This window comes from Lepeophtheirus salmonis, chromosome W, assembly GCF_016086655.4.
Source record: "Lepeophtheirus salmonis chromosome W, UVic_Lsal_1.4, whole genome shotgun sequence".
In the NCBI taxonomy this organism is placed as follows: domain Eukaryota; kingdom Metazoa; phylum Arthropoda; class Copepoda; order Siphonostomatoida; family Caligidae; genus Lepeophtheirus; species Lepeophtheirus salmonis.
In genome coordinates, this window is record NC_092585.1 from 360,938 (window position 1) to 385,843 (window position 24,906).

Below are 24,906 nucleotides of genomic sequence, written 5' to 3' on the forward strand. Positions count from 1 at the left end.
GTGTTCAGATAACTCATAAAAGGCAAAAACAACTGCTTAAATGGTCACAACAACCGGGGTAGTTACATTGGGTGTAGCATTATAATTATCAATTGTGTATATCCTTCATGATAATAGTATGTTGTTATATAAGCATAAATAACGGGGGGAAATATTTTTTGATGCTCTTAATAAGGAGTAATATCGCCGGACATTACTACATAATTAGCTTTTGCTCTAAATCTTTAAGATGGATTTATTTCTAACATTTTTTATTAGTATATTTATTGTCTAATTTTATGATTTTGACATTTATTTTATTATTAATAATTAGTTAGATCTCATCGGTAGAGATATATCTATCCTGTGCACAATTGTATATAGCAACTTCCACATGAAGAAGAGGAGTGATTATCTTTTTGATTAAACTCCACGTCTCGCTTGTGTCTTGCAACCTAAAGTTATGACATATTTAACTGGATTCCGATGTCAGAACAAGAAAATATTATTTGGATCAATCTATCATTTCAATATTCTGTATATATAATTTATTGTTATTAATTATATGAATCCAATTGTTTAATTTTGTATATTTAACATAAATGTATGATGGTATATTTTTTAGTATGTAGATTATATTTAATTAAAGCCTCTACTTTAACGGATAAAAAACGTCGAAGTCAATTATAAGTAGTATATCTTCATTAAACATTTTGCTAATAAATACTTTCGTTATACCCTCAAAAATCATAATAAAGCAGGCAGATGATAGTCACATCAGTATTTCAAACAATGATACCATATCCATATGTCTTTCCCCCCTTCTCCTTGCACGCGTTTTTCTTTACAATATTATCAACTTTAGCCATGAGGTATCGATTCAGACGAGAGAAAACAACAGCTAACAACAAAATACATAAGGTATTTTTGTGTTAGCAAGGTAACACCGTGACATACTTAAATTAATAATTGGACTTATCTAAAGTAATAAAGCAAAAGTGGTCGGTGGAGGCCTCATTTTTGAATGTGAACATAATAATAGGTTAGGGAGAAGGTAATTCCGTATTTTTTGATTTATTTCAGTGCTTCATAAGAAGTGTTACAATCATTCAATTTAAGCCAAGTATGCCCTATTCTGTTCAATAACTTGTCGCCAACGAGAATCCAACTTCTTAATGGCCTTCTCGTAGAAGTCCTTGTCCTTAGTCGCAAAAACTCCGTCAACCAATTTTCACAGGGCCTCTATAGAGACCAAATTTGTACCCCCAAGCGTGTTGGCCATAGACAGGAGCAGGTGGTAGTCACTTGGTTCCAAATCCTACCTGTAAGGTGGACGCATAAGAACTTCCCATCCGGGTTCCTGGAACTCCTAGCGCGTCATCAAAGATGTATGTGGCCTAGTGTTATCTTGTTGTCTCCTATTCCCCAATTCTGGCCGCTTTTTTTCGATCGCAAATTTCTTCAAACAGTCAAGTTGTTTAAAGTATAGGGCAGTATTGAGCGGGGAAAAATCGATTGAACCCCTGTTGTAAAACACGAACCAAAAGAGTATCGTCCTTGCATATATTGCAAATTTTCTTGGTCGCTTTCGATGGGTTTTTCCTTTTCAGGTAGTAAAAATTTAAAATATGGCGAAAGTGTTCCTTAGAGACCTCCACACTCGAAGCACGATAATTCACGACCTGACCGACCAAGTGCAATACTGTAAAAAAACATTTGTAGTTCGTACTCGCACCTCTTCAACACGTTATCGCATGATCCGATGAGACCAATAATGAACAAGATATACTTAGTTTAAAAAAGGGGCAGAAAATACGAAATTACTTTTTCCCCAACCTTATATCTTAGAACTACGTGGCTACATGATCGAAGAAATAACAGTGTAGCAAAGATCGTTTGTAGCTAAAACTCAGTGGGTTGTATTAAAAAAAGAAAAGAAAAGGTGGAATACATATATGTATTAATAAAGCAAAGTCTGTCGTTTGTGGACAGTTTCAGCTATTCTGGGTACTCCCACTAGAATGAAATAAACGAGTTTAAAAAAAAATATTATCTTACTTTCTAACGCTTCCTTTTGTTTCTGCTCATCTTCCGATTCAATGGAGTCAAAAATGGCAGCCCCCATTAGAAGATAAGTGAATGTACAGACGATAAGACTGAGAGTCCGGACGTTTTGCTTCTTCATATTAGGGACCTAGGGGATGAAATTGAGGGAAATATCACACCTGGAAGATTTATCTCCATAGTCCCCACTGAATGAAACCACTCTTGTAAATACTGAAAAAAGAACTGGATTCATTTTTCTAGTCCTTCCTTTGTTGAGATTGGGGATCCAGAGAAGGGAAGTGCTGTTTTCCTTTGTCTTTGTTCCTGAAAGAAAAGTAAATATACAATTAAATTTGACTCTACACATATGGTACGTCACCATAAATTTTTTTAACCAAAATCAAGAAAGGTAGAAAATATATATCTATCATTTTAGCATAATATTGCAATTTGCATTGTACAAACATTAGCATCTTAATAAATACAAGTTTTAACTTGTCTAATAATTGTTGCAAATTTAAACTTGTCCAATTTTCTCCTTTTGTCTATTAGCGCCAAAAGAGAGAAAGAGTTCTAACATGGCGCGCTATTAATGCACACCACCAAAGGAGTTCCTCACTGTGAATAAATATATTAATCCCTCTTTCTCAGTGAGTGCTATTTTGTAGCTAAAGCAGGGAGGAAGTCTAATTTGCTTATTTGTATTCAATAAAATAGTATTATTCTCATAACAAACATAGTCGTATTTATTTATTGAGGTAATAATTAGGGTTATTGGAATGGTTGAAAAAGAACGAATTTGATTGGTTGAAAGAGATTATATAAATAAAGTAATAAAACACGTTGGTATCCTTACATCTTCTAAACAAATTTTCCTCAGTATTGTACTAATCATCACCAAAGCAACTTCCCCTTACTGCTCTCTCACGTGCATTATCATCATGCCGAAGAAAACGAGCCTTTTTTCATGGGTTTCTAACAAGGGAGGTACTGATGTGTAGAATTATGATTTTGAAAATAAAAGTATATCATGCAGTTTTTGCAGTTTGTCGTGCCCATCTCGTTCTTTATAGCAAGTAATCCGCCACTTCAAAACCTCCCATCACATCAACAACTTAAAAGTCTTCAAGAAACACAAGATTAAAGGAGACGAAGGATAATTAAACAGTTAATCATTCAATTTTTACGTTGCAAAGTTATTTGTGTTGTGTAACATCCCTTTTAATGTTCTGGATCATCTCAATTTCTCCAAGTTTATTGAAAAATATACTGGAAAACTTCTCCAAGTCGATGGGTCGTTAACAACTTGGTTTGGGGAAGTATGTCAAGGAGTTTTGAATAGAATGAAAGAAGAGGTGGAAGAAAATGATATTTTCGTTGCACTAGATGAGACAAGAGATCATCGAGGGAGGTCAATGATGGCATCTTTGATTGCCCTTTAGACAGACATTTTTGTGGGAGACCTTACCTAATTGACTTGATTGATATTGAGATTGCAAACGCAAACAATGCAAAGAACATCGTCATAAACTCAGTTTATAAGTTATTGGGAGAAGATTTTGTCCCGTGTAGACTTAAAGTTTTCATCACTGATGCCGCATCGTATTGTCTCTAAGCAGGATATTCGAAAAAAATCCCGGAATTGATTTACTTTACATGTATTGCTCATGGATTACATAGAGTTGCAGATATGGTTCAACAAAAGTTTCCTCTAACTAACAAACTTATTTCCAATGTGAAGAAGATGTTTTTGAATTCTGGAAGAAGAAAGAGAGTATAAACTGCTTTTTACGAAATTCCCCTCCCTCCATCACCAATTATAACAAGATAGGTAACTTGTTTAAAAGCAGTGGAGTACTACTACCATCACTTCGACGTCTTCAGAGAATATTTAAACAGCCTTGATGAAGATTTGGCAGCAACCAGAAGAACACAAGAAGTAATTAATAATGATTCCTTAAGAGAAGAAGTCGTATTTATGCAGGAAAATTTTCATCAAATATCTTTGGCAATAACTGCACTTGAGGAAAGATTACCTCTTCTTACCAGCCTAACCATAGTAGAAAATCTGACTCAAGATTTGAAGGAAGATCCGTTCAAACCAAGTTAAAAGAAGTGCTTCAAAAGAACCCTGGCTTCACAAAACTAAAGAAACTCTCAACCAGTGAAAACCTTGTATACAAAAATACTCCAATTGTCAATTGTGATGCTGAGAGAGTCTTTAGTATGATGAATCTCATCAGACGAAAAAGAGGTCCAAACTAAGAACTAAGAAATTGAGGGAATTGTTGGATGAATGGAATGAATGTTTTGTTATCATTTAATTGTCAACGCGTAAATATTGACAATATTTTTTAAATAATTTGTTACTTTATTGCCTCATTTCTATTCTTTAGATTTCGTGCCAAAGTTATCCATTCATCCTATGGTGGTCACTAAGAAGTTATAAGTACACTTCCTGTAATGATGGGTTTGATGTTCTCTAACTATCAATATATTTTGTCTTGCACAAACATTTATAATATATTATAATAATATACAACAATCCCTCTTCCCTGTTGATGATCGAAATAGAGTTTTCTTTTAGACACCTGCATACTCTTGCATAATGGCCTCTCTTACCACATCTCGTGCATTCGACGCTTTTTGCAAGGCAAACTTTCCTATTCTTATGAGGAAATTGGAAACCACACTGTCTACACAATCTTTCTTGGCTCTTGTTCCACAATCTCCAACAACTTTGACTTCTTCGATATATATTGAATCCACATGAATTTGTATTTGTGTTAACACCCTTTGATACTAAATCATTTAGACTATTTTGATTATTCTTTGCCGTTTCTACTATTCTCCATTGATATATACTTCTCATATTTTATTTGCATTATCAAATAATCTTTATTGTGCTTCTCTATACTTACATACCAAAGTTTTATATTATGACAATTAATATTTAATGCTATTTGTATCATACAATAAATTATAACTAACATTAAGACATTTTCTTGATGATATTATTTTGATTAAATAGTACCAAGTAAAGCTATATTTTGGTGAAGGAAAGCTTCTATATGTAGTAACCTTTCAGATAAGTTGTAATGTTAAAAACATCATAATTGAGATATCTTTATAAGTATGTTCGAAATTACCCATCGGCCATCAAGTATGATTTATGAATAAAGGTTTATTTATGTGCGAAAGAAAACAGAGGAACCAGATAGTTGAAGTTGTATTTGCGGGCGCGCTTGCGCAAAACACGATTCCCCCAACCCTAATTATTAAAGAATTGCATCGCATCATTGAATCCTCAATTAATTTCGGATATCATTCCACCGGCGGATATTTACATGACTTCTACGCTACACTTGACTTCAATATTTGCATATTTAGGTTAAATATTTAACAAATATAATATTATAAATTTCCGGAACATTTTGCAAAATTCGCAATACTGAATCAGTTATAGTGGTTTATAATTTTCGCCAGTATTATTTGTCATAACTTTTTTGTTTTTGCAGATACGAAAAAAATAGTGGTATAAAAGTGTTGCACTTTTAATTGAAAATAAGGGATGTTTGCATCGTTTTGCACTTTTTTTTTGCTAATTTATAGTTTTTGGCAATTTTCTTCGCAAATTTTCAAATTGGCCATTTTTTTAATAAAAAAAGGACTTTTCTTCTAGAATTTTTTTGATGTAAATATGTCAGTATGTTCATTGAAGTTTTTAACACAATATTTTTTTTTTAAATTATAAGTCCTTTTTTCTCGGAAAAATGAAAAACAATCCGTAAATTCAGCATTTTTATATAAGTTGACCCATATTCTTTTTTTTTTTTTAATTAAAAAAAATACAAATATCTTGAAAAATAAGATTTTTATAGAAGGCATAAATAATTCACTTGTCCCTTCCCCCCCGCCCCCTTGTCTATACATATATATATACTTATTATTATTATAGAATACTAACAGCTAATTAGGGCTCCATTTTTAAAATTTACACATGCTAATAAGTGTCGCACGGTATTATTTGCACATAATCAATTAATTTAGTCAAAAGATAAGTTATAAATTGTACCAATATTATACAAATAAGCTAATAAGTGGCGCCATCTTTGATTAAATCGCGAAATAATTTGCATATATTAGCAATGTTTTAATAAATTAATTTAGTCAAAAATTTATTATTCAAAAGTTAATTTAACCATATAGGTATAACTCCAATAAGGATTTTATGCAAAAGATTTGTAAATTTTAGCAATATTAGACAAATTTCATGGTCTACAATATTGATTTTACGGGCTATATGCATACATCAGCTAGTTTCGGCGTCTATCGACGCACAACCTTGGTTATCTTTTTGAAAATACGAACATTCATTACTTTTATTATACATATATATATAAGTACTAGCTAATAAACTCAATCTTTAAAATTGCACATGCTAATAAGTTTTGCAAGATATAATTTACACATCATAAATTATTTTAGGTAAATGTTTATTTGTAAATTGTACCAATATTATGCAAATTAGTTAAATACCTATCTAAAATATTCGCACATGTTAAAATTTTTTCCAATATTTAACCTAAATATGTAAATTTAATTTAGCCTTTAATAAGGGGATTCATCTTGAAAATTCGTACATGCTTAATATCTTTCAAATATTTAGCACAAATATGCAAATTTAATTTTGCAGCTAATAAGGGAATCCATCTTTATAATTATATAAATATTATACTAAATTAATTTATTCAAAAATTTATTATTCAAAAGTTAATTTAACCAAACATAAAACCACGACCTGACCTAAACAAAGTCAATAGTAGCAAATAAGAATTTTTTGCAAATTATTTTTCAAATATTTAACCTAAATATGCAAATTTAATTTAGCAGTTAATAAGAGTCTCCATCCCCAATTTGCATATGCAAATAATTTGCCATATTTTCACAGAAAATAATTTACAATACTAAATTAATTTAGTCAAAAATTTATAAATCAAAAGTTAATTTAACTATATAGGAATAACTCCACGAACTAACCTAAACAAAGTCAATAGAAGCAATGATTTTTAGCAAATTATTTTTTAAATATTTAACCTAAATATGCAAATTTAATTTAGTATATAATAAGAAGCTCCATTTTCAAAATTTGCACATGCTAATAAGTGTTACACCATATAATTTGGGACATCATATATTAATTTAGTCAAATGTTTAGTTATAAATTGTATCAATATTATACAAATTAGCAAATAATTGGCAAAATCAACATGATATAATTTAATCAAAGTTGAAAATCCTAAATATCTAACTATCTTTTTATAATTTGACCTATGTAACTTTGACCAAACAGATCTGAGAACCAAATCAAAATGTATCATTCATAAACCAACGTAAATTTTAGCCATTTGAATATCAAAATTGGTTGAGAAATAAAGCAGTTTTTTGGTTGAATTCAATGTTGTTGTCCACTGATTGCAAAAATGTTAAATTTTTGGTATATCTATTCATTTGCATTAAAAAAAGCCAGTAAAAGGTTTATGTAATCAAATGATATCAGCATAAAAGCATCCTAGAATTGTAAAGAGAGGAAAATTTTCAATTCATAGAGCTCATTCCGGCCTTATAGTGTGTACCAAGTCAATGAACGGCAGGCAAATTAATATTTGCTATAAAATACAGCTTCCCCATGACAATCAGGTTATTTAAACTAATCTCTTATTATTTAAATATTTTTTGGGATGCAGGTCAGTTCGTTGGAATTATATTGGTAAAATAAACTTTTCAATAATAAATTTTTGACTAAATTAAATTTGCATATTTAGGTTAAATATTTGAAAAATAATTTGCTAAAAGTAATTATTGGCTGCTATTGACTTTGTTTAGGTCAGTTTGTGGATTTACATAATTACAATTTACAATAAATTTTTGACTAAATTCATTAAGTAAAATATTGCTAATATTTGCAAATTATTTGGCGATTTAATTAAAGATGGTGCCACTTATTAGCTTATATGCATAATTGCATATTATATTGCTACAATTTACAACTAAACTTTTGTTACAATTAATATAGGATAACAAATTTTTTGAACGTGCTAATTTAAAAGATAGAGCCCCTTATTAGCTGCATAATTAAATTTGCATAGTTATGTTAAATATTTAGCACTTACGGATTTTCAAGATGAAGTGCCTTTTTTCCCATTGTTATTTCCCAAGGAGCATAAACACACGGCACCCTACATGGGTCACGGAAACTGCAATTTAATGCAGCAACCCGTGATGCATATACCCTTGAGGTGGGATATATTTCAGCTAAACGTTTTAATCATCTTGTACACATTAATAAAACACACAGACAATAAACATATCGACAATCCATAAAAACAAAATATAATAAAGTATGCAAAAATGAAGGTAAATAATATTTGGTTAAAAAATAAAATAAATAAATGAAACAGTTTTTTATCGTGGAGGTAACAAGCAGCCATCGTCTTGAAAAACGTGTTTAGTGCCCGAGAGAATTTTGATGAAACTTTGTATATCACTTTTACTCCAAGGAACGTCCTCACAATTTTCCCACTGGCTTCTTCTTGCCCTGGCAAGAGCGTCACATTCTGTCAGGAAATGGATAGGAGACTCTGATCCTTCTTTACATAGTCAGCATGAGTCCTCATCGACTAATCCATTTTTTAAGATGCATTTTTATTGGAATATGGCCAGAAACAAAGCTCACAAATTTTTTGAGAAATGTTCTACTATGTGATTGCAATTTCCATCCATGATAAGGACTTGTAAAGAACCGTTTCGTTTGACGGCAACTTGGATAAATCTCTCATTCCTGTTCCCATTTGGCGGTTACTAATTTTTTAATTTCTATCTCCAACTTTGTCTGTGGAACTTCTACATGCGATTGATTAGTCATTTGGCATCCAATTTTAGCCAGGGCATCCACAAATTCGTTCCCAGTGTTGCTGTCATGACCCCTTACCCATTTTATACTTATGGGTCGTTTTGAAATTCCAATCTCTTCTAAAAAACATCGTTGTTGTTCTGTGAAGGACCCTCTTTTCCTTTCTAAGCATTCAATAGCTGCCATACTGTCAACGTGAAGAATGACAGGGGATTTGAGGTATTCATCCATATCATTTAGGGCATCATAAAACCAGCTCATATTTCCGTATCCATCGAAGAAACATTCGTCTCCTATGACCCTTCATAACCAACTTTGTCCGCAATCTTCGATCCATCTGTGAAGACATTCAGGCAATGCAGATCCAAGAGTGTCTCATTTTTAGAGAATAAGCTTTATGAAATGTCTTTTTTATGGGTACACTAAATTTGCTGAAGCATACTCTTAATTCTTTTTGGAGTATTTCTGCCGCTCCTTTAGATCTGGAGTGGGTCATCCACGGTATTGGAACATCATCCATAGTTCTTAGTTTTGCCCTAAGTGCATTATTTTTATAATTAAATGTAGTGGTTCCATTTTGAATATAATTTCCATGGCTTTTGCAGGAGTAGACCTCATTGCTCGACACATCAAAGGAAATGCAAGCCTATTAATTATCCTGATCCTTTGGATAAAAAGGTCTACCTCAATAACTCGAGGTGCCCATATCCCTGCTCCATAACAAATAACAGGCCCCAGGCAGGCATTCCGAATCCATTGAATATGGTAAGGCCAAAAGCCACACTTTTGGCCAATCAAATTCTTGACTGCTAATAAAACTTTTTTGGTTTTTTGTATAATATATTAAACATGGGCTGCCCATCTAAGTCAGAAGTATATAATAACTCCAAGATATTTATATCGCTCTACCCATTCTATTGTTCTCTCATTGATTTTAATATTTTGGTATATCACTTTGCAAGCTAGACTGCATACCATTCCTTTTGTTTTTGACACACTAAAATTTAAGGCGAATTTCAGAGACTTGATGTGTCATTTCATTTACTCGTGTTTGGATTATACCAGCCATAGAGTGATAATAAAGGCTATGTCATCAGCAAATCCAATTGTAAACAATGGACCTGGCTCAGACCTAATTAAATCCTAAATTGTACAATTTCATACAAATGGGGAAAGAATCCCTCCCTGAGGACAGTACTCGGTGGGACTGAAATACATATTTATTCCCTTTTGTGTACAAAAGATTTATATAAAAAATGTTTGTACCATTTAATTGAGGAAAAGTAATTACTATTTCGTTCCAAATGTTTTTCAATTATGTCGTATGGGAGGTTGTCAAATGCTCCTTCAATGTCAAAGAGAGCAACAATAGCATGTTTTTTGTTGAGGACGGCACTCTCTGCTCTATCTACTAATTTGGCAATAGCAGAATCATTTGATTTCCCTCTTTGAAACCCAAACTGATTGGTCATTTGAACCTTTAGTTTTAAGGATTCGATATGCCAATAAATGATTATCTCAATTCCTTTGACAATTGTGTTTGCCAATGTTATGGGTCGAAATGCTTTGGGGTTTGAATAATCCTCTTTATTTGGTTTTGGTAAAAACAAAACTTTAGCTTCACTGCATATTTTGGGAATATAAGAAAACTTCAAGGATAATTGGTATAAAAACGCTGTTCTATTATAATATTCGTCTGACAAATTCTTAAAAATTATTGGGGCAAGTTCATCAAGTCCTGTTTTTTTTTTTAATTCTTGAAAGGTTTAAAAACTTCTTTCACGAATACTCCATCAATTTTCTTCAACCATAATGAATATTTTATATACATTATATGTAGTATTTCCATATTATATAATATTAAGTAATATTTAATTATTTCTTTAATGAAATTTATTTTTTATTTCTTCTCTTACTTCATAAACTGTTTTTCCTCATTATCTGTTGTCCAATCATGTGTTTATTTGATTTTGAGACTCCACATAACAGTAATTTCTATTACTTTAGCTACTTGCAACAAAATATAGGCCTGATACTTTTTTATTCGTGTTGGAAGTCAATACAGTGTTTTGGATTATTTGAGTATCCGAATTAGTTCGTTGGGCTACAATTTTTTTTCTTTTCGAAATGAAAAATATTGATTATATTCCTATGTATCACTTGAATAAAGGAACTTTAATGAAAGTTTTGAAATTCAACAACATAACTTTAAAGTTGAAACTTCTGAATCCCTTTACAAATAGAGAATGTTGTTAAAAAAAGTAAATTCAAAGTGGCTATAGAGGTAAAAAAAACGCTCTTTGAAACTTTACCAACATTACTTATCCATCAAAATACAACAAGAAATCTAATTAATAGGTCACCCTAAATATGGGACTCCCTAGAACACACGTTAATATAAAAAATTTGAAGAAGTTTATTTTTTCTGTGAGCTCTTACCTTAAAACTATACTTTTTTAACTTAAAATATTGTTTAACTATTTCTTTAAGCATTGAAGGGCTTTCATGATAACGACATATTTGCGAGTTTCTTCTTATTGTATTATTTTGAAAATCGATCAAAAAAACGCATTCATGGTTGAAAAAGTAATTTTCGGAGTAGGGGGAAGGTTTTAGCAGACATTTTTTTTAAACAAACAGTCACTAGAAATGTTTGACTAAAATTAAATTTGCTCATTTTCATTAAATTAACACAACCCTCCTCCCATACTTCAAACATTTGAATATAAATAAAAGATAATAATTTTTAAATATTAATCAATATCAATATGAAAACTTATTTGTCAGTTTTTATTGGATATTCAACAGTCACAATTTCTTAAATAATCAAATATAAACTCTATAAAAATCATTTTGACAAAATAATTGTAAGTAAAGAACTTAATATGAGAAATCAAATAGAAAAGTATTGAATATTTATTGAGCTCCTTATAACTGAGAATATTACAATAGTTTAGTAAAATAATAAATAATTGCACAATATTTATGTATGTTTTAAAATTGCCCATTATTCAGGCATGCACGTCATAATTCAATTTTTCGTAAGTAATATTGTAATGCTTCATTTAATAATAATTAACACAAAATCCCAAAAAGTATAAAATGTATCATTGCCAGTTAATACTCTTTCGAACTCTCCTTATGTTATTCATTTGTCACTACGAGTCAAGGAGTAATTCATGAATTAACTGAAAACTCATTCACTTGAAAAATCATCCAAAACGATTGAAATCTCTTCACTTTCTTCATTAATCGTTCTTTAGTCACTAAGGAAACCTATTCCGAGGTTTGCACTTCTTTTACATTAGCATCTAAGTGAAGATGATGAGAGTCACTCGAAACCCACCGAAGAAATAGGAATACTGAGACTAGGAGACGAAAAGAGAGATTCTCTTGGCAAACGAACATTCCTCATGAATACATGAAATAAATTCCCAAATATGATGTCGATTGATTAATCAAATGGCTATAATCTAATAAAATCAAATAGTTTTTTAGCCTCGTAGAAATATTAAGGAGGATTGTTAATGTCAACCTACGTGTTTCCAGAAAATGCGTGAACTCTCCATGTATATAGTGCTTACTGGATGGAAGTAACGAAGAGCGACGAAAAGCTTCCTTTAAGTCCCGGTGAAGAATCATCATTAAATATCCATCGATCGGAGTAATCAGTAATGTATTTGTTTTTCTATGAAGTAACAAGGTAATAGCCTTATAGCGATATGGTTCGAACTTGTAAGTAAATCAAACTGATTCGAACATTAAACCAATGAAACCGTTCCAACTTCATCCGTATCTTCTATACATATTATCTAATTTCAACCCGGTTTTCTTTTTTTTCCTGAAGAAGAAGAAAATACTTAAAATTATTTAAAAAAAGGAGAGGTTTTGTCAAAAGGTCCTCAAAATATAGAGCTATTGCAATAAAGATGGATGCAAAGATAATAATAAGAAAAAGGGAGAAATTATGCGTTCTAAATGAGTGAGTAAACACTTCAGTGAACCTAACTCTAGACATTTTGATGTGACGTCATTATTTATGGGCCAGCTAACTCTGATGACGCTAATTAGTAATATAACAATAAATGAAAACAGACTCTGATTGTTTTTATCATGGAAAATCTAAATCTTAATTATTTACGCAAATAATATAGTTAGCGAGTTTAGTGTTTACACATCATGGGACTAAGGAAAACGTTTTCCCAAATAGGGTAATAAATATTTATTCATTACACTTACGATCTAATCTTTGTTTTTTATATTCGTGGTGACATCCCACTCGATGGAAATTCTATAGACGCTCCTTCACTGACTGGCATTAAAGAACAAAAAATAAAGACTCAAACAGGACCATATGTAAACAGTGAAGAACCAATATTTATGAAATGACCCAAGAAGAATTCAGTATAATAAGGGATCTTTGAATAACCTATCTCTATTGGAATATTAACTATTGAAAGTACCATGGCCAATTATGTAAATTGTTCGGATTTCTCGGCTCATTCAAAAACAGGAGGGTAAATTTTTTATTGATGTCTTGATACATATTCAAGAAACTTAATTAATTATTTGTAAACCTTCATTTTTAAGTACTAAAGAGACAATAAGTAAATCCCTTCATATATCATGTAAAATAGTACCACTTATATGTGTGCTGGATAACGTTATATGATATAACCTGTAGAAGTGTACAGAAATTTATAAGTCACTTTTCACGTAATTCCTTAACAGTTCCCAAGAACTATTTATGTACATAATAATAGAACAGGATATGGTTTGTCGACAAATATATCGAGAAAGAGTGTAAGAAAAGGTGTAATGTGGAGCGCCATTTCTGGAAAGTCCACGGCAACTTTTCATGGGACTTTCCTACGGGTATCAGTCTACAAAAAGACAAGATAGCAGAGCTAAAGACAACGCTTCAACGCCAACAGTCTCTGTTTACCAAGCCGGTGAAGAAGGCCAATCTAGCAGCAGATGTTTCGGTTAAAGTGGCATACATTTTAATGAAGCAGAAAAAGCTGTTCACCAATAGTGGGATCGTAAAGGAGGACATGACCGTGTTGGCTGAAATGCTGCTCAGGTATCTCAGAAATATGGACGAAATTTTGCCTGTTATTGCCGATGTATAGCTTAGTGCCAATACTATGACAAGGAGAGTCTCTGCACTTTCTGTGGATGCGGTAAAACTGCATAAATCGGGCATTAATTGGTGATAATGGTTCTCTATTCAGTGTGACCGTAATGGAAATGGAAATGTAGGTTATAAACATTCAAAATAATGTACAGTTGAAGTCTCAGCAGCATTCACAGCTTTTCTAGAACTTAGTAAAGCCAGACAACTATCAAAATCTTAACCAAGCAGCCCTGAAAATGTCTGCTCGGTTTGGAACTACATACCTCTGTGAGTCAGCTTTTTCTGACATGAATATCCTGAAATCAAAGCTCAGAACAAAACTGACTGATGAACATTTAAATGACTCTATAAGAGTAAACTTAAAATACACCACTCTTGTTTACTCCTTGCGGTGTCAGTCATCTCCAAAGATGTTCAAAATGCCATCTAAATAAAAAGAAATCGAAAATTAACCTGGTAACCCTTACAATTTGAATAATGTTTTGGAGAAGAGCTGCTCAACTGTCATGACGTTTCAATAGCAGTAGTAGTTATACAATACATATTTAATTAACAAATGTAATCAATCATTAATGCCTTTGGAGTAAAAATGGAAAGGAAGAATAAAAAAACTATTTGTGCCGTTGCTTCATGCAATTCTCCAAATGGAATTATTCCCTAAGGATTCTCATTTTCGTGATATATGGATACAAGTTTGCAGAAGGAGTGACAATATGCCTCAGTTTCCCAAAATCTGTTCCAGTCATTTTACTTATGAAAATTAAGAGAGAGATTTGAAGAATGAATTGTTGGGAAAGGCCGCTGGGAAAAAACTAAAGAAGGATGCCATTCCAAGTTTGAAACTGTTCAACTCTGTGGTGGATGATGGAGATCCTAATCCTCGTGAGGATGAAAGATTGGCTAAGATGCAGAGAAGAGAAATGCTTCATGAAGTCATGAGAGAAGTTGAAACTAAAGCCAAAGAAGATTTCCATTTTTGACAAAACCAAGAGTATTGAAGTGAAACCTGAAATGGCAACTACCGGATCCCAGACTGTCAAAGATTTTCAGATTAAGTTGCTGAAAAACAAAATGAAAGTGTTGCAGAACCAGGTGCAATCACTTACAGAATCCCTCAATCTGTATAAGAAGGCAAATGTAGGATTCAAGTCAAAGAAGAGTATAAACAACTCGAGAGAAAAGAACTCCTTAAATGGTTCACACCTTCTCAAACAAACATGTTCATAGCTAAGGACAAATCTAAGACACGGTGGGAAAACGAAGACATTATTAATGGCCTTGCTTTAAATAGCATCTCAAGCAGGACTTATAAGTACAAAAAGGGACAAGAAGTTATTTCCTTTACCGAATGTGACAACCCTCAAAAGTTGGATTAAAGATTTTGAAACACTTCCTGGAGTACAAAGAGATATCTTAAAAGGGATTGAAAAACAAGTTAAAGTCAGTAAGGAGCCAAACTATGAATATGGTGTTCTGTGTTTTGATGAAATGTCATTATCCAAAGAAGTGACTATTTGTCAAAGAAAAGGGCAAATATTTGATATCAATGCAGAGTCTCTGGTACTCCATTATCTTACTAAATGAAAACAGCAAATTTATTAATCATTGCAGATTTTTTTCAATTATACAGCTTACCTATTTTATCATGATAACAGCCACCATTATAATATTACTACAGCCATATAAACAATAGAATAAGGTAATAATAAATTTTTTATTGTATTTTGTATTTCCTTATATTCTCTTCTATTCAACTATTTCCTATTCAATTAGCTCCCTTTGCAAAACTAAACAAGGAGGTCTCATGCAGCCCTAAGGAGAATTCTTGGAATTTTGTAAATAAATGGAAAGTTACTTCTTAAAATTTCATAATCCTAGTGGTACTGTGATCCTTTTTGTAATAAAAAGACTGACTGACTTATTGTCTACAAAATACCCCCACCAAAATGTCAAAATCATTAAGAATTTTGTCAGAACAAGAACATTTCATCGTATAAAGTACTTAAATTTTCTCAAAAAAACTAAGGACTGCAAGATTAAAGCAAAAAACACAAGGAAATTTACTCATTACTAAGTCATACTCATATATCATTTAATTAACTCTCCTCTCAGCACATAACTAAATCTGACAAGTTATTTATTGTATGTAATTGTCCATACTATTATACCATTATATGTCTACTATTTTGTTGTAACTCTGATGTTTTTAATAAAGTAAAACAGTGTTAAAACTATAAAATTGAATTATTTTGTCCTCATTATTTGATTTTCATTTGTGAACGTACGTAAGTTTGTTTTATTTTTTTAAAATATGTATATTATATTAAATGATCGAAATTTGCCGTTTCCATGACGTCACAAAACACTTTTTTCCTTTTTGCGTTTTAAACGCTGCGAGAAGAGGATGAGCCATCATTATTATATTATCAATTATCATTGCGTTTCCCCTTATTCATATATTCATTTGAAATACAACGATTATACTTGTCACACTATCTTTTATTTAACGCGTATTTATTTATTAGTAAGTTATTCAGTCCACAATTATTATATTATCCTAGAATATTGGGAGAGACCTCAATCCTTTTATTGTTTATCTTGAAACGATCGTAGTTCTTCTTGGAAACTACGTATTTCTTCTCAGGGTACTTCATAAGGTCCACCGAAGGTTCTCACATGGTCTTTCGGTCAACTTTGAACCTAAGTTGGATCGTGGTTTCTCCAGATATTCACGGATCAAATTGATATTCTCTGATTTCGTTATATCTTCGGTCTGAATACCCAGATGTGTTTATCACCGTTGAGGTTTTTTGACTATACATCTTAGTCTTTTAATATCACACATATTTGAAATGATCTCTGATTGTGTTAATTCCTAATACTTTCGGATCATTTATTTCTTTATTTGGGTTCCTTTTTGAACTAAATACAGTTTGGGGGAGACACCGTGATAGTTATTAAACTCGGGTGATTCAGCTCATAGTCTTTAGGAATATCTTAGCTGTGAATGCTTCTCCTTTTAGGTCCAAAAATCCTTTATATATATATTTAAAAGAATACAAAACAGAATATCTGTTTTTAAAACCATAATCTTTCTTCTAGAAACGTTGAGAGAAACGTAAAGTGACTGAGAGAAAAGAGCTCGCAACAAAAAGTTGCTTGTGTTGATAATACTTCGGACTCTTCAAATGCGGAGAGAAACCAGTATAATAGCTCATTTAGTATTGGATCTTGGTCCTATGTATACCTTAAGTACCTTGAAGCGTATTAAGTTGATAGAAATACGTTAGATCTCATATCAGAGTTAATTCGTTGACATCACTTGATATAATTCACTTAACGGAAATATTAACGAAATAGATTGAAATTGAAGAAAAAAATATATATACCAACATAATTCTATTTGAAACTATATTCGTTTCAAATATTTAGAAATATGGAACGAAACGAAATAGTTCATTCTACTCCGGTGGATAAGGAATTGCCTGATAATTGGACATCCTTAGATTGATCTTCATCCAATCACATTGAGGAAGATAGAGAAGCCGTCTCTAAAGAAGTCGAATCAATTCATCCTTTGTGGAAAATCCCCTTGGAAAAGGAAGACCCGTAAGGAGATCCTACCGTAGTAGAGGCAAGGGTTTCAGCACAATTAACCCTAGCTAAAGAGAAAATTTGGATGAGATGGAAAGTAGAAAAAGATTTTGAAAATGAGTTTCGATTGTCCAATAGACTTGTCGCTCGCATACTTACAGAAAAAGAAAAGACAGATCCAAGTGCGGAAATTGAAATAAGAATGATTCAAAAACAATTATCCAGATGGGAGAACATTCATTCAAAGAAATTTGAAAATACATTCGAAAATGTCAATTGTTATTGGTATAAGCCGAATGAAGATCCACTTCTTCATCAATATTTTGTTTTGACAGAAAGATATCTTAAGCTTAGTGCTACGATTGAGTTTGAATTGTCAAATATATGCTGTTGGCTGAGACAGAAAAATCTTCTAAAACAACAGTCACGTTGCTTCAGTAAAAACGTAGCATAATACAATTCAATACTGGAAACCTTATTGAAAAATGTAAAGGAAGCTCTGTGACGAAAATGTCTTATTACAATTTTCCAATTGGAAATCTTCCTGGAATAATTTAGTTAAAAACATGCAAGAGTTGCCGGGATATGACAAAACTATCCTGTTCCAAAAGCTAAAAGATTGTCTGGAAGAGTTAGCATTATCTCTTGTATCTGTCTACTCTGCTTCGTCACCGAAATAGTTCGACGAGGTTATGAAAGAATTGACAATAGCATGTGAAGATCCAATTAAATTGGCTGATTGCTATCCCACAGAAGCGACAGACAAGTCTCAAAGTGACTATACCCTAGCAGAATCCATTATAAGATCGTCTTGAGCATTAAATGTTTTAAAAGATGTCCTCAAGAGACAAGGAGTTGACATGTATGAATTTGCCTAGATAAATGCATTTTATAAGGCACTATCCCCTGCTATGAAAGCAGATTGGAATGGTTATGAAATGAAATCCAAACATGAATACCAATTAAGTAACGAAAATTCCTTGTCTTCAGGAGATTCAAACCAAAATGGACAGCGGGAATGGTTGAAAATATGCCTTCTTTCAACACCTGGCTGAGCCTCTTTAAGGCAAAGACTCCTACTGATACCATCACAGAGTCAAATAACACAGCAACGGCTAACAACATTGCTATATCGCAGTCATCGAATAAATGCAAGTTGTGCGACAAAGATCATCAAACCTTCAGATGTACTCAAGCCCTAGGAATGTTGCTACAAGCTATAAAAGAACTCTTCAAACGCAAGAGGTTATGCATCAAATGCATCACCAAGTGGAAGCCAAATCACGAATGTCATATAATATGCAGAAAGTGCTCAAGATCAAAGTGTCAAACGAATCACTCTTCATTAACATGCCCTGAAAATAGATACAGGAGCTCAACTCTTTATCCCAAGGCATGCTCATAAACGGATTATTAGGAAAATAAATCCCATAAAAGACTTAATGAATCCAAGGATTTAGAAATTATTAAAATAGCAAAAGTAATGGGTGAACAAATATCTGCATCGATATCGGCACCGATCAAACCTCCAACAAAGAAAAAAGTGGGAAGAAAGCTCAACCAAAATTAGTCTGATGTAAATAAAATAAAATCCTTTAAAAAAGATATTTTAAATATTCACATTATTAATGAAAATAAACCTATAAATACATCTAAACATAACAGCATTCATTTTGGTAAATTACAAAGGGGTTTGTTTGACTTAAATCAAATCAATAAAGGTGAAGTAATATCTTATGAAGGGTCCAACGCTTCACTAGTGGAAAGATACACTATGATTAAGTTAAAATTAAATGGGGACCCAACATTATTAAAAATGAAAGTAGTAGGTGATCAAAATATAACCTCTTCAGAAATGAAGGTGGTATTCCACTTAATGAGCATTGATCACACATTAGTATCAGCTCCAATAATAGCTACAACTATTGAGAAAATTGGAGAATCCCTTCAACTCATTGTATTAAATCCAAAATATTATGATCATCTTTCACAAGAAGATATCCAATTAAGTGTAAAATAAATTTTCAAATACTTATTGCTGAACCATATTATTCACAATTACTTTAAACTTCATCCAGATCCATAATGTGGATATTTGGGTTTAAATCATACTAATATAAAAGGTTGCGTGAATAATACACTATAACTTCCACCACAATTGTTTTAACAACAAACAATAGTCATCATGGAACAAGCAAGGAGAGACGCCATCCTCGAATTGGCTCGCGCGGGACACAAGCCTTGTCATATATCCATATTTTCTCTCCACCATTATTTTGAATCCAGAGTTTGAAATCAACTTTATGAGGTATTTTTTAAATCGCAATAAAATACTATGTCTTCTTTCTTTAATCAAAAATTGGTATGATTTTTTTAATAAGTACTGTTGTCTATTAAGATTAATACGAAAAACTACTTAACTTTTTAACAAAAAATAGTTATTAATAATACACATTCTCACAATACAACTTCACAAGCAGAATAAAATAATAGTGATGACAGGTATGGTAAATATAAACATACTTCTTGGCATATATTCTGGAAAACAATGGTAAAATACGAGCGCTCTTTTATGATAGCTTTTTGAACATCGCTGGTCATCTCACTAGCTAAAAAACTTAAATCAAACACACGCACTCACTCATTCTCACACACACACATGGAACGGAACAGACCCGTTTGTTATTTGAAAATACCATGATTTTCTTTAAATAGATTTTACCATTTAGAATATACTCAAGGTTAATAGAAATACAAGGTTAGACCATCATGTAATCGGGCTTGCTAGAATTTTCAATTTGATGTATCGTACCGAATGCTGGGCGAGAGAGGGAGATTTTGACGTCGTAGAGAATCGAAAGGGTACCAAATACAAATTCACAAAAGGCCAAAATTAAGAACTGGGACTACGTTTTGGGCCAAGAGAGAGAAGTTTGGTATCCTTAGAGTATGATATTATATCCTATTTACATTTTATAATATATATATCATTACTAATTGATTAATATTATTATGATAATAATACCTATTGGCCATTCCGAAAAATTAAAATGTATTCGCGCAATGAAACTGTCAGTTGTGTAGTTGCCATTTGTGATTCTGCTAACAACATAATTTATTATAATTTTCCAAAGGATCCCTTAAGGAGGAAAAAAATGGGAACGTGCTTGTCATCGAAAGAACCCCTTAGGAAAATCTCCTAGAATTTTGTGAGAATCATTTTGAGGAAAATGCTTATAAAAGGGATTTAAAATGTGAATTGCTGGGACCACTTACAAAAAGAAAATTGAAAGAAGATGCTATCCTTTCCAGAGGTCTCATACCTGGAGAAGGATTTGAGCAAGCTCCAAAGAAAACGAAATGAATTATGATCGTGGACCATTTTGAAGAGGATTCTAATGAAATATATATTTAGAGACATTAAACAAATCATCTCAAACCAACGTAAAATCAACTCAAACACTTGTGTTAGAAAAGGTTAGCGTATGTAATCAAGGATATGTATCCCAGATTATACAAATTAGTATGGCTTCTAATACCAGAAAAGATCCACTCATTCTAGAACTCGAGTCACTAAGGAAACAGAATCCAGATTTACATGAAAAAGTGAAAATCCTTCAATTGGAATATAGATTATTAAAATCCAAATCTAATTTTTAGGAAGCGATGAAAGGAGAACTGGAAAGAGATTTACTAAATGTCAATGTAAACTCATTATCAGTGGAAAGAGGTTTGGAAAATGGAATGAAGAGGATTTTGTAAAAGCACTGATACTGAAGTCTCTTTCTTCAAAAGCCTACCATTACATTCAATTCAGTGGTCTACCTCCAGTTCCTAGTGTAACAACCCTCAAACGGTGGATCCGAAATTTTAAAACAACTCCTGGAATACAATCAAATATTATTAAAATTATCACTCAACAAATCAAATCCAACGAAACTCCAAATGGAAACTTAGCTGTCGTGTGCTTTGATGAGATGAAGCTCCCGACCAGTATCAAAAAAAGGACTTAGGATGTGCCTATGGAGTAAATTTGGATATACAAAAGGATATTCTCCAATGCATGATCAATGTGATTGGAACAATAATGCGGATTAAGAGAAATAAAAATGGTGAAGTGGCGTTGCTAAAGTCATCTGCTTAGAAGCCATACCAAAAGGGCATAAGTATTCCTTCAAAATCTTTTATATCATTGTATCAATATATAAATAATGAAATTGGCCTTCCATATATACTGAAATCTCGTTTAAATCAAGATTGTCTTGAAAACTTTTTTCATGTATAAGATATATTGGACGAACCCACTCTTATCCTAATGCAGTAGATGCAATGGATCGATTTCGGATACTCGTTATAAGTGGCTCAGAAAAAATGGTTGTTAAGAATGCTCCCATCAGATCTGAACGAGACCAATGTTTTTTTTCCATGTTTCAAAAAATTACAGATTGTAGTACCACCAATGCACTAATGTATATATACTAATCCTGCATCTCCTTTTAGGTCCTATTTTGAGCGAAGCAGATTTAGAAGATAATATAGAACTTTATCTAGACTTTGATGATATAATTTATCCTCAAATCATTAAAGGTGAGATTGAGGAAGATATAAATAATGATGAAGATACAATAGAACAGCCATCTAATAATTTACATCTTCCCAAAATCTGTGAAGATGAAGGATATGTGGCCAAATTTTACCATATGTGATGGATCGACTCATCAGCACATTTGTGGAAAAGTATCCTTAGGAAAAATATGAACTGTTCATTTCATTAGTTAAAAAATAGAGACGGAAATTATATAAATATGTATATATTTTTGAGGCTCATTATTTAATTTTAAACAATAAACTTTCGAAATGTGAGTGCCTGTGTTCTAGCTAAGTCTAAAAACCTTGTCAAGCAATTCCTCAGAAATTGGATGGCCAACATTTTTTTCTAAGTTAAAGAGTTTTCTTTAACACAACTGTAATGCTATTTGGAGCAAAGTTTTCTTCTTGTGTCAAATCCACATAGAGTCAATATGAGAACTGTTTGACTGTGGATTAATCAGTTCTATTTCAATAAAGTATTCATTTTAAGATACTAGAGTTTAATTAAATCATTACATAACAATGCATATTATGATTTATTTTTTAAATTCATGATCCCTAGTATATGTAATTATGTTGCACAATGACCTTTTCTCTAATGCCGGGAGTGACGAAGTAACAAGACTGAGGAGTTGTGTATTCATTTATGTATATTAAGTTACGTTACATTTTATGCAAAGTCATTTCGTATATACTATCTTGTATATAATATAATAAAGAAGTAACTCAATAGGTGAAGAGGTGAAGAATTATTCCTAAGTGCAAGAACCTAATCACTGCAATTAATTAGTCATATTGAAATTGAAACATTCTCCGAGGAGTTTTCATCTGGTATCTTATATTTGACGAAGAATACTTATGATAATTTGTAGACATAACGATAACATAGTCATAACTAACGACAGTCAATACAAATAACTTATAAGTAATTACAATATATATGGATTTAATATGTTTTTCTTGGATTGAATGATAGAATTGATGATGACAAGGCTGAAGAGGTAACGCAGAATAGCTATTAAGTAATAACTAATAAACCTTCAATTTAATTTTCCTAATAGATTTGAATGAAATCCGACAATCTTCTTCATTCCTCGCTGTAGTCCACTATGGTAAAGTGATCCTCTGTAGAAACTGAGACTTAGCTTCACATGCTTCACTACGACATGGAAGATCCTCAATGGGTTTGAATGTCTTTTAATAAAATTGTCAAATTGTGGAATCAATAATGTAGATTGTTCTTTTTTTATACGATGGAAAATGTAAACAAAACATGCAACTACTTATACACTATGACGTCACTATTAAAAGCGTGGTGGAAGTCAAACATCATGCGTAAACACATTATGGTATAACCTTGTATTTCTATTAACCTTGGAATATACTGATGCATTGATTACTTAAGAGGTTGTATTGTGTAAAGTTGTTGATTTTTTGAAATGGAGAAATAAATTGTAAGTGATCCGTGATAGCATTTCATTTTCGGAGGTGTTGGTGCATGTAAATAGTTTTGTGAAGCGTGAGCAGTCACATGGACATAAATAGCATTGACAAGTGAATAAGTAACAATATAGATGTATTTGTAGTAATAACAATAACAATGATAATAATAATAAAAAAATTGTGATGTTTTAATACAGAATGTGAGATGTGTCCAGTAACATATTGTAAATGTTCAGGAAAAGAAAGAATATTTATTTTGTTTGTTAAAAATCAGAGATGAGAATAAATGTTACAAAACATGAGTAGCTCATTACCATTTTTATTTTGTAAAAGTAGCCCTAAGAGGAAAAAAGGTTTGAGACCCCTATTATAAAGTATAAATAAGAAAAATGATCTATGTCTCAAGTGGGAGAGAATAATGGAAAAAAATGACGTCGATAGTCTAGAATATATCTAGAATTCCACGATTTATGCAACTCACTTTTTAATCTCAAAATAATATTATATTATTACATCAGCTAGGTTGCGACTTATTTATCTTGACATTGTGGACAAAAACATTGTTAAACAAATTTTAGAATTTTCTATTCTTTGTTTTTGAAACTACATGAGTGAAACGACGCAGCTTTCAAGCACTGGACACGATATCATCTGGATTTTTTTAAATCTTAAAAGGTCAGACTGTTCAATTAATATGGTAAAAAAACTAAATATATCTAAAAAGAATTTTTTATTGGCCTATGTTCATGACTGTAACCTCTGTGATCCCTTTACATGGGAACAGAACGTAAACCGAGTATGAAAAACACACGGAGGAGGGACATATGTTCAAATTTGAAAATAGGCACAAACACTAGATATTATGTGTATATGTTTATTAAAACCTTATTTAATTGGCAAAGGGCAAAGACAACTACAGTAACACCTTGACATACGAGGGTAATTCGTTTCTGGATGGAACTGGAGCTTCAGAAAACTTCTATGTCAAAGCAGTTTATCCATAAAAAGTAAATAAAAATAATTGCACTTTATGTGGCTCTTGTGCAAATTTTTGCTTAAAATCCAGCTCGTATCTATAAAAAAAACTCACATGCTAGGACACTTGTATCTCAAGGTATTACTGAATTGTGATTATTTGAATCGGTTTTTCTTCTGTTCAAACAAATTAGCACTGACATAAAAGCAATATTTACCAAAATACACA

The 24,906-nt window shown here is 31.9% G+C and overlaps 1 protein-coding gene and 3 long non-coding RNA genes across 11 annotated transcripts in view; 3 read left to right on the forward strand and 1 right to left on the reverse strand.

Annotated features, from left to right (window-relative positions):
- LOC121131300 (two pore potassium channel protein sup-9-like) overlaps positions 1 to 24,906 on the reverse strand; it is a 194,708-nt gene that overhangs the window by 167,947 nt on the left and 1,855 nt on the right. For 3 of the 8 annotated variants that reach the window (XR_011784001.1, XR_011784000.1, XR_011783999.1), the window contains exon 1: positions 12,478 to 12,938. Coding sequence is in view for 1 of the 8 variants with exons in the window: in XM_071893845.1 (XP_071749946.1) it covers positions 2,038 to 2,164 (127 nt within the window). In the remaining 7 variants the exon portion in view is untranslated. Of the gene's footprint in view, positions 1 to 2,037; positions 2,350 to 11,822; positions 12,412 to 12,473; positions 20,645 to 24,906 lie in introns of those variants that run through there. The other 5 variants (XR_011783998.1, XR_011783997.1, XR_011784002.1 and 2 more) reach the window with 5 other exon arrangements.
- On the forward strand, positions 2,678 to 5,021 carry LOC121124501 (uncharacterized). Its single transcript, XR_011784017.1, has 4 exons — positions 2,678 to 2,855; positions 2,906 to 3,012; positions 3,071 to 4,359; positions 4,422 to 5,021. It is a non-coding gene; the product is annotated as an uncharacterized lncRNA (long non-coding RNA).
- LOC139907410 (uncharacterized) lies at positions 13,015 to 16,314 on the forward strand. Its single transcript, XR_011784004.1, has 3 exons — positions 13,015 to 13,149; positions 13,236 to 15,774; positions 15,849 to 16,314. It is a non-coding gene; the product is annotated as an uncharacterized lncRNA (long non-coding RNA).
- On the forward strand, positions 20,406 to 23,906 carry LOC121116978 (uncharacterized). The gene is made up of 4 exons (XR_011784006.1): positions 20,406 to 20,616; positions 20,804 to 22,116; positions 22,170 to 23,260; positions 23,321 to 23,906. It is a non-coding gene; the product is annotated as an uncharacterized lncRNA (long non-coding RNA).